Genomic DNA, 11,456 nt, shown 5'->3' on the forward strand with positions numbered 1-11,456 from the left:
TTGCTTGTCCTGAAATGGTTGTGTCAACATATTCTGATCTGACCTTGGGCTTGTTGAGCTGGTCCAGGAACAGGGTCTCTAGGAACAGATGAAAAACTCTCATGGCCTTGGGTTCCAGTGCCAGGCTTTGTTGTCAGATCTGCAGGGTAAGGAAGAACTCACAGACCTGTGTGTATTCATGTGATTTAAAGTAAACAGACCTGTGATAGAAAAGAAACTTCAGTCTACTCTATTGCACATCCCTGTCATCTCTGCATTTGTGAACGGGAGACAGGACCTCTGGTCCTCCCCTGCTTCATAGGAAATTCATGGGCAGCCAAGGCTACCCAGTCAGTGACAGAAAATGCTTGAACATACTTTATAGACATGAGAAATACTTTCTATGGTTCAAATCATGTTTCTGACACTGAGCACTATGATACAAATCCATGCAATTAACACTTTATTGACATAAAAATGACATGTACTTAACATCTGAGGCCCATTCCATGAGTAATTTAAACTTTTTCCCCTATCATGATTTTGTTACAGACATATATTTTGGTGAAGAAGAATTCCTCTTTGCATTGCTTGAATATTCCTCCCACTATGCAGCAAATATTTATTTTCTTGGATATTAATGTATTAGTTACTGTCATGACCTGATGCTGATTTCTTCTGGTTTCACTGATTTCTTCCAGTTTGCTCTTTCATATCTAATCTGAGACTCCATTATTTCTTCATTTCCATTCTGCAGCTCTTGACTGATGTGGCTGCTGTGGTTTTTCATCCCTGGGTCTTTTTCTGCAGCTGCAGCTGGGATGCCTTCCCCTGTCCTTACACCAGAGGTTCCAGTGTGTGCAGATGCTTCTTAAAGTCAGCCAAAACAAAACCACTTCCTCCCTGTCCTGCACATGGGCACTGCCATGTCCAGCCAGTGAAGCAGACTGCTCATGTTGGTTCCTGCTCTTCCACAGGTCCAGTCCAGTTCCCCTTGTTGAGCAGTCCTGTCCCTTTCCTCCCAGGCTTCTTTCCTTCTGTTCTAATGTCAGTGTGAGGGAGGAGTTCCTTGTGTTCACAACTCATGCATGAACCTTGCTGTGTGAGACATGTCATATCTGGGACAGTCTGGAGGAGAGGTGTGCTGGGTGAGGACATTCAGTTACTGTCCGTTGATCTATATGAGTATGTCAGAGGTCATGGAGAGACATTGCAAAAGATTTGAACAGGGGTCAAACATGTGTAATCAATAGATCTGAGCAGCACAGATTTTCCTTTTCCTTTTCTTTTCTTTTCTTTTCTCTTTTTTCTTTTCTTTTCTTTCTTTCTTTCTTTCTTTTTTTTTTTTTTTTCTGGAGCTGAGGACCGAATCCAGGGCCTTACACTTGCTAGGCAAGCACTCTACCACTGAGCTAAATCCCCAACCCCAGATTTTCACTACATTGTCATATTTAGTTATATTGGTGCATGTGATAGTGTCCCCCATTGTCATTAACATATCAGTTACATATTTTGAGTTCAGAGGTGTATCTGTTTGCCCTGTCTATTCTCTTAAAAACTGCATTCCATTGTTCTCTTTCTTCTCTGCAGGATCTATTTTAATAGAAGTCAGTCAGACCTATGTCAGTGGGTGTCCCAACACTTGACTGGAGACACTCCATTTGCTGCTTCAAGAAACTCAGAAACATTATACAGACAATTAAAATTCACAAATACACCTAGACATCTAATGGACCCAGCAAGTGATATTTGCTTTGAAACTAAATTCTCATTATATAATCCATGTTTCCCAATAGGGACATTACATTTGGTCTCCTATGCTTTTTTCATGGTTCCAATTCCGTTCTCTGAGTCATAGTATTTCAAAATGTGGTAAGTTCAAACCAAAAGAATTAATGATTGCTGCATGCCACATTTATTGGGTAAAGAGCTGCGATAGAGGTCTAGGAGTTGCTATTTGATGATGTGTTTTAAGCACTACGTCATTTAATCAGTACATTGGCCGTTTTGAATGGAGGGTCACTACCGTTAAGTGACATTTGTGGAACAAACACAAGGGCATGGGAGTGGGATGATACAAGCAATGCTCAGGTAACATTAAAATCACAACATATGGACCAGAAAGCCTACAAGGCTAATATTTCTGTCAAAGGCTCCAGTCACACTCATACATCTCATGCTGTGGATCTGGAGGTGAACACCAGCCTGACTCCGCAGGGCTGTCCTGCTCTCTCTGCTTCTTCCTCCCATACTTCACTGCAGGCAACCAGACTCAAATCCACTAGAGGAGAAACTCTAGGCCTGGGTTCCGGGAATTCTTTCGCCTAGACTTCTGGGAAGTGTAGTATGTGGCACTGTGACATCACGAGGAGCCATCCAGGAAATACCAACCAGGCTTTTAGTCGACACACGTGCGTCTTCCTCAAAGTTCGGCTAGAGTTCTGCCCTGCTGTGCATTCCTGTTGCGTCTCTGACTTGGAGGTTGGTCCAGGGTGCAGCGCAGCCTCAGGCACTGAGCGGAGTACCGGGGTCCGTCTTGGAGGAAGAGGACCTGGGCTGGGGTAGGAGGGCGGAAGAAGCTGCCTTGGAGGTGCTGTGCTGAACTGGCTGGGTCACGTGAGGTTGCAGGTTAGGGCTGGGGAGGGGGCGATAGGGACTGTGCTTGAGTGATGGTTTCCTTAGGACGTCCCCTGCGGTCCAGGTCCAAATCCGGCTTGGTTTTCTGGGACAGGAGAGCTTCCTGTTAGCGCGGAGTAGTTGATAGTGAAGTCCAGGATTGCAAACTAATGATGGTCAGCTGACTGCCTGCTCCTGAGGCGGAGCTGGGAGCTCAGTGAGCAGCTCTGGTGGGGAAGCATGCTTCTCTAGGTGAGCCATCTCACATGGACGCTGTCAGATTTCTCAGTGTCTGTAGAGCAAACGGGGTCTGGTCCTTCCTGAACTCTGCAGCCGCCTAATGTAACGGTCTTGAGGTTTTGATCGCGGTCATTTTCTCTGCCAGTTAAATAAGCAAGAGAGGAAAATTTTGAGGCGAAACCTGAAAGGCCATTGTAAGTTAAACGAGCCCCCCACACACACACACACTAGCTCTGCTAATTGTAGATTCAGTAGAAAATACTGCACTCTGCCCCCAGAAAGTTAGCCCATGAAGCTGTGCTAACAGGAAGCTTGCAGGATAATCGCCTGGTTGTGCTTGCAAGATAATTGCTTAAGAAGAATGCTTGCAAAATAACCCCTTGTGAGATAAGCTTGGAATTCATTTACCCACCCTCTGGCCTCCAGATGTCTGCACTCTGGATGACCCCACACCCCCTCCCTGATAGAACCGCCTCATAAAAGGCCTGCCAGCCTTAGACTAGGGATCTAGGCTTGACTACAGGACAGTCTTAGGAAGGCATTTTCTGAATTGTTTCTTTCTTCTAATGTCAAGTTGACAGGAGAACTCTCCAGCCCAATGCATCTTGGTATTTATATTATTCATGGTTTTAATTACATTAAAGTGTGCTTTCATTCACTGATCTTTATTGCAGGAAATGCTGTCCTTCTGGGATGTGGCCATTGAGTTCTCTGCAGAAGAGAGGAAATGCCTGGAGCCTGCTCAGTGGAATTTGTACAGGGATGTGATGTTGGAGAATTACAGCAACCTTGTGTTCCTTGGTGAGGATCATCCATAGTGAATTCTTATTTCATTATCAACATGTAGCTTCCTCACTAAGTATGGTTTCTCATGGGAGTATTTCAACATCCATTTTCATATCCTTTGTTTTTAGAAAATAAGGGAGATTGCTGTATTAAAAATCATTTCAGGACTGGTGAGATGGCTCAGTTGTTAAGAGCACTGATTGCTCTTCTAGAGGATTCGGGTTCAATTTCCAGCATGCATATGGCAGCTTACAACTAACTGTAATCCCCAAATCTCACATCCTCATGTGTTCTCTTTTGATTGTGTTTTGACAAACAAAGCCTGCTTGGAATCAGAGGGTGGTGCTAGCCACTAGCTGGTCTTAGAGGCTCAGAGGCTTGTATAAAGATGGACCAGAAGTGATAAGTCGGGACTGAGACTGGATCTGAGCCCTTTTGCATCAAGGAACCGAGTATGTAGGAAGTCACTATGTCTGCTCCCCTGCGTCTCTGATCTTTCAGGTTTTTCTCCCAATATCTTACTTCCATTTTTTTATTAATAAAGATTCACTTGATTAACACTTTATCCACATACAAACAAAAACGCAGGTAAAACACAAATGTGTATATAAAATTTAAAATTAAAAAAATATATCATTTCACTGTTTTTCTCTTTTTGTGTTTAACATTTCTGTGTTGTATATGTTTCCTTCACTCTAGTGGGACTCGTAGAAATTCAATGGCATGAGACCTCAAGTACACTTGTTAATTAAAGTGTTTCACTATTCAGTTTTAATGATTTTTTTCTTTTAAATGAAACTCAGAATTTCTTCATGTAGTGTCATGATCCTGTCAGAAAACATTCAAGGAACTGATTGTCTGCAATCATTTATTTCATCATCTCTTTCCTTATTAGTCATGAACTGGAAGGCACATGTCAATTCCAAGTAAAAAAACACATAAACTATCTTGTTCCTTCTTTTTCTACAAACAGGTCTTGCTGTGTCTAAGCCACACCTAGTGACATTTTTGGAGCAAAGAGCAGAATCTTCAGATGTGAAGAGACAAGCAGCAGGCAGCATGCAGCGAGGTGTGTAGGAATGAGGGGTTTGGGGGAGGAGTTGAGGTCTAAATTTCCCACAGAAAGGCAGGCTTTCCCAATACCCTGGGACACGACACTGTGGGAATCATTCTTTAGGTCCCTCCTTCATGTCTTTGTTTTCAGAGCTCATCTCTGAGAAGTTTATGATGGTTTAAGTCTGTTTTTTATTTCTTTTCTTCTTTATTAAAAATTTCCTATTCATTTTACATGCCAACCACAAATTCCCCTCACCTCCCTCCACCCATTCTCCAGCCTTCCCCCCCATACCAACTCCCGTTCCCACCTCCTCCAAGCCAAGGCCTCCTGTGGGGAGTCAGCAGAGCCTGGTACACTCTGTTCAGGCAGGTTCACGCCCCTCCTCCTGGACCAAGGCTGTGTAAAGCATCCTACCATAGGCAGTGGGCTCCCAGCTCTACTCTCTGAAGCTTGGAAATTCCACAACTACTACTCAATCGCTGTGCTTCTATTTAAAGTGACTTCCAAGGTTTTTCTTTTTGTTGATTCTTTTTTGTAGTATAAGACTCAGAGAAAGAGAACTCAGTGCTGGTCAGACTGAGAGTTATTTATTAGCAGAGGTTAAGAGTAGATTTGCCAGAAAGATCTCAGTACCAAAGTGAGCGTGATTGGGTTTATTAAGCCAAACCAACAATTCCATTACAGAGAGGCAGGAGGGGCAGAAGGTTCAACAGTTCTGTTGATTGTAACAATTTGGGGATGGGGAGCAGTTTAATAAAACTCTGACAATCTGAGTCCCTTCGGACATTTTATTCCTCACTGATCTTAGGGAAGAGTCAAAGCATTAATAGTGTAGAAGGGGATGTATTAGGCCATTAGAAGCTTTTTTTTTTTTTTTTTTGGACCACCAGTAGGTACAGCAGGGCCTGACCATCAGACCTAGGAAGACGAGGACAGGATGAGCTATAGGGCCTTGCACTGTTGATTCAGGGATGCCCATGAAACTAGTTCCGGGTGCAGTGATTGTGTGCCTCTCTTTCATGCCCACTAGTAGATGTGGGTCCATCACTGTGTTGTAAGGCTGCATGCTTTTTCGAAGTTTCTTTGTCATTTTTTCAAGTTAATATATTTTTGGTATATTAGGTCTAATTGTTATTTGGACATATTTCCAGTCACAACTTGTTAGAGAAATTAGAAACTTTTATGTATAAATCTGATGTTCCCAGATACATCAGAGCTATCTAGTTTTGTTTCAGATCCAGTCAGGATAGCCACTGTCACTAGCCCTATAGCAAGCATTATGGCTAACATTTCCATCAGTCCAACGGGATGAAGAGATCTTGTGGTCCCTTCTTCTCCTGGTCCTCTGTTGATTCTCAGACTTCCTCCAACTGTATATTTTCATTTACCCCCAGATTTGTAATGGGAGCATGGCTTAGGAGTGTAGATGGTTTTTTTGTCAGGACCATGATCAGGTCTGTCCACCAGCCATCCCAATAACAACTCAGGGACTTAGTATTAATTATAAATGCTCAGCTGATTGCTTAGGCTTATTATTACCTAGCTCTTACATTTGAAATTAACTCATATGTCTTATTTATACTCTGCCATGTGGTGGTACCTTTTCTTCATAGGGCATATTTCTTTCTTTCTTCTCTCCATCCTGGTGACTCCTTTGACTCTCCTCTTCCACTTCCCATCATTCTCTCTGCCCTGAAAATCCTGCCAAGCCATGGGCCAATCAGCTTTGTATTAACAATGAGAGTTTTATTAACATCTTCACAGTGTGCAGAAGGATTATTCTACAACATTTTAATTAGACATAAAGGGGATTTTAATTTTAATATAGTAAAACTATGTATAACACTAACGGTTGTCAAGTAAGCATTACAGTTACAATATCCAGTCCATTTGTATTTGGCAAATTTAGAGAAAATATTTTATTATCTGCCTTATCTTTGTGAGTCAAAAAAGTTTTATATCTAATTTACCTTTCATCATAAGTAAGGAAAATTTTAAGTCTAATCATTTAGTTTTTAACTTGATCAAAGACTCTAGAAGGGTGAAATGTTTCCTAATGACAGGGACATCTGGCTGCCTGGACAGTCACTCAAAGATTTTCTGTAATGTTGGGGCATTTATTTTTGGCCTACATGCCTAGAATATCTGACAGACAGTTGAGAAACAGGGAGTTTTGAAGGACTGTGCTACCTTGTCTTGACAAAGGTTGGCAGTCGCTTTCTTTATGTCCTGCTGGTCCAGTTTGGACAGTATACTGTCAGCAATTGAGGCAAGGGCAATTCATTTGTCCAAATGGCTAGCTTTTTCCATAAAGAAAGTAAACTCCATATGGAGTTTCCTCAATGCCCATCATCTTCTTTGAAGTAAATTGGTGCTGTCAGGAACAGACATGTTTTTCTATCTAGAAAACCTTGTTATTCAGACATCTTTTTTTTTTTTATGGGTTCTTTTTTATTTTATTTTATAATTTAATTTAAATTTACATATCAGCCATGGATTCCCCTGTCCTCCTCCCTTCCCCCCCTTCCGTTCCAGTCCACCCTCCATTCCCATCTCCTCCAGGGAGAAGACTCCCCTGGGGATTCAGCTCAACCTGGTAGATTCAGTCCAGGCAGGTCCCGTCCCCTCCTCCCAGGATGAGCAAAGTGTCCCCACATTTGCCCCAGGTTCCAAAAAGCCAGCTCATACACTAAGGACAGGTCCCGGTCCCACTGGTGCCTCCCAAACAGTTCAAGCTATTCAACTGACTCACTTATCCAGAGGGCCTGATCCAGTTGGGGGCTCCTCAACTATTGGTTCATAGTTCATGTGTTTCCATTCATTTGGCTATTTGTCCCTGTGCTTTGCCCAATCCTGGTCTCCACAATTCTCACTTATACAATTCCTCCTCTTTCTCGCCAATTCGACTCCCGGAGCTCCACCTGGGGCCTGGCCGAGGATCTCTGCATCCACTTTCCTCAGCCATTGGATGAGATTTCTAGCATGACAGTTAGGGTGTTTGGCCATCCTACCACCAGAGTAGGTCAGTTCGGGCTTCCTCTCGACCATTGCCAGTAGTCTATTGTGGAGATATCTTTGTGGATTTCTGTGGAGGATAAAAATGTTATATTTAAACGAAGGCTCTAATTCACACAGTCACAATTAACTTTCTCTTTTTCGCGGCTTGGTTACTTTATAATTTTAGGGTTGTCTGGCCATATAACATCTCTATTGTTTAATGGGTTTATTTCTCTTAGTAAAATGCCCTTACAACTTCCTTAGCTATTAAACTTTGAATAATATGCTATTATGCCTAGGTTCTTTTTGGTCATGCCCTTATTCTAGGAGAAGTATAGATTAATTCTACCTACAATGTTTTCCCATTTATTCTTAGTGTCTATAGGTTTTGAAATGCTTCAATATGTATGAGTAAATGTTTCCTTTTAAAAAGATAAGCATTGTAAGTATGAGGAATATTTCCTAGCCTTTGTTCATATCTCAACTTTTGCTCAACAGGAACAGAACCCAATGATTATACCATTTACAACAAGGCCATTGACTGTAACTCACTAATTATGCAAAGCCAGAGAATTCATACAAGGGAGAAACCCTACAAGTGTGAAGAATGTGGAAAGGGCCTAAGTTCTCATAAAGCACTTTCCATACATAAGAGACTTCATACTGGAGAAAAGTCTTATATGTGTAGAGAATGTCATAAAACCTTCAATACTCGCTCATCACTTTTTATACACCAGAAAAATCATACTGATGAGAAAACCTACAAGTGTGGAGAATGTGGCAGATTATTTTATTATCCTTCAATGCTGAAGCAACATCAAAGAGTTCATTCTGGAGAGAAACCCTACAAGTGTGAAGAATGTGGCAAAGCTTTTTGTGATCCTTCATTCCTGAAGCATCATCAAAAATTCATTCTGAAGAGAATCCATGCAAGTGTAAAGAGTGTGGCAAAAGGTTTTCCCATTATGCAACCCTTCAGAGACATCGTAGAATTCATAATGGAAAGAGATCATACAAGTGTAATGAATGTCACAAAACCTTTCTTTATCACTCAGGACTTAAGGACCACAAGGTATTTCATACAGGAGAGAAACCATACAAGTGTGAAAAGTGTGGCAAATGTGTTTGCTCAGCTTCATCCCTTAGACGACATCAAATTATTCACTATGAAGTCAACCCTTACAAGTGTGAAGAGTGTGGCAGACGTTTTTACTCATATTTATCACTTAGAGGACATCAAATTATCCATTCTGAAGTAAATCCTTATACGTGTGTGCAGTGTGGCAAACGATATTCCTGTTCTAGGAATCTTCAGGAACATCAAACACTTCATACTGGAGAGAAACCCTACAAGTGTGAAGAATGTGGGAAAGCCTTTCGTTATCACTCAGGCTTTAGGAGACACAAGACAGTTCATACTGGAGAGAAACCCTTCAAGTGTGAAGAATGTCACAAAGCCTTTTATTATGTCTCAAGCCTTAGGAGACACAAGAGGGTTCATACTGGGGAGAAACACTTCAAGTGTGAAGAATATCACAAAACCTTTTAGTATCTCTCAGGCCTTAAGAAACATGAGAGAGTTCATACTGAAGAGAAACCCTAAAAGTGTGAAGATTGTGAAAGATGGTTTTTTTCCATCTTTATCCCTTAGACAACATAAAAAAGAAAAGGAAATTCATTCTGAAGACGATCCCTAAAAGTGTGAGGAATGTGACAAAAACTTTGTTAATCTTTATACCCTTTCTCAACACATGATATAGTTCATATGAGAGAGAAATCCTACCAATGTCTTAAAAAGTTTACTTCTTCAACTCTTAAAATACATCAAATGGTTCATTCTGACTACAAACTCCATGGGTGTGTGAAGTGTGGTAAAATATTTACTAACAATTCTCATCTTATTCAACTCAAAGGATTCCATAGTAGAGAATATTAATTATTTTGAATGTTAACATGAACACCTAACTTCCAATAGCAAAAATGCTAAGAACGTCATCAGAGAACAGTAGAGACTTCTCTTGGCTGTAACCTCCAACAGTTTGTTCAAGCAATGTGTTTGAAACTTGCCTTGATTCATGAGTCTCTTTCTTCTGTAACTATAAATGTTCCATAAAAACTTTACCATGCATGTCCATTGGGTGCCTGGAGTCTGAGATCTAGGCTGTGGCATTATTGTTTATTTTCCCAGTGGAGTCATCCAAGCTCCTGTAATATCTCCCCTTGGTGTGTAAGAATCTCTGTCTCTCTGAGCTAGTAGGTTTTCACAAGTATTTGGCTCCTGATTCCTTATTGGTAAAATATAAGCATAATGACTTAGTTAAAACTACACGAAGTCTCTTCCAGTCTAAGGCCTCAGCAGCAAGGCAGCAGCTGCAGCTGAAGAAATAAAGTCATCAGCTGAGGCAGAGATAATCTCAGGTGCACATACTGTGCCTTAGATAAAAAACTACAGTGCCTGTAGAGCAATAATGGCAGGAAAGTTGTGAGAAGAACCAATTATTTTCTGATTGGATTTAATGCTTATTCCACAAACAGTAACCGATGTGATATTAATTTGGTGATATATTTTTGCCTGGCTAGGGGGTAAGCCCTAGGGAAAATTTAATGCTGTTATTCTAGTAAGTGGATAATAACTAAATGAACTCTAGTTCTCATCTTTATTTCAGAGAGTCATGATCCCACATTCTCATATTTACCCCTGCAGTGGTATTGTATTCCCCGAAATATTGTGCACGCTAATAAACTTATCTGCGGTCAGAGAAGAGGAAGGCCACAATATTAAACATAGAGGTTAGGCAGTGGTAGCACACTTTAATCCCAGCAGAGCCAGGTGGATCTCTGTGAATTCAAGGTCACTTTGGATACCACCAGGCGTGGTGACTCGCGCCTTTAATCCCAGGGAGTGACCGCAGAAAGGCAAAGATATATAGGGCATGAAGACCAGAAACTAGCAGCATGTGGCTGGTTAAGCTTTTAGGCGTTTAGCAGCAATTCAGCTGAGATTCATTTGGATAAGGACTCAGAGGCTTCCAGCCTGAGGAAACTGGTCAGCTGAGGAATTGGCGAGGTGAGGTAGCTGTGGCTTGTTCTGCTTCTCTGATCTTCCAGCATTCACCCCAATACCTGGCCCCAGGTTTGATTTTATTAATAAGACCATTTAAGATTCCTGCTACATTAAATGCCATATGCGCATTAGAGAAAACAAATGAATAACCCTCTAGATTACATGACAAAGAGAGTCTATGCTTCCAGCTTTAATTTCCATCATTGATAATAAGAAAGAAAGGCTGCTGTGTGGGAAGGTTCTGTCTTTTAAAATTGTCTAAGGTGTAGTCAGCAATACACCTTGAACAAAAGTCAGGTTTGTTATGTGTATGTGAATCAATGTTTTCTTCCTGGTTGACGTCTCTGTAGACCTAGTTATTAATTTCCTCAGAACACAGAGGGATATTTCCTTATGAATGGAAATGACCTTAATGGATATACATTTGTTCTACAAGAGAATGATTTCTTAGAGCTACAGTCTGTGGGGAAAGCTTCTCTAGGGAATAAGGCTCATGTAAGAAATATAACAAAGACATAATCTCAGGAGTAAATACTTTAGCAGAGACAAGCACAGGAGTTAATAATATAGCAAAGGCTCACACACTTAGGAGTAGATAGTACAGCAGAGACAGACACAGCCAGAAGTAAATAGTACAGCAGAAACATGTGCTCTCAGTAGCTAATAGTAAAGCAGAGACACCATCCTCAGGAGTAAATACTGTAGTCAAAGCATACT

The 11,456-nt window shown here is 41.2% G+C and overlaps 1 protein-coding gene across 1 annotated transcript; it reads left to right on the forward strand.

Moving 5' to 3' along the window:
• The first annotated feature begins 862 nt into the window (after positions 1-862).
• Positions 863-10,419, forward strand: LOC118596084 (zinc finger protein 58-like). The gene is given in 5 exon segments (XM_036206810.1): positions 863-956; positions 3,510-3,636; positions 4,595-4,690; positions 8,174-8,578; positions 8,581-10,419. Coding segments are annotated over 5 exon segments (1,296 nt in total). The 5' UTR covers positions 863-932; the 3' UTR covers positions 9,225-10,419.
• Positions 10,420-11,456: the final 1,037 nt, after the last annotated feature.

The sequence above is a fragment of the Onychomys torridus genome, chromosome 15 (assembly GCF_903995425.1).
Source record: "Onychomys torridus chromosome 15, mOncTor1.1, whole genome shotgun sequence".
Classification (NCBI taxonomy): Eukaryota; Metazoa; Chordata; class Mammalia; order Rodentia; family Cricetidae; genus Onychomys; species Onychomys torridus.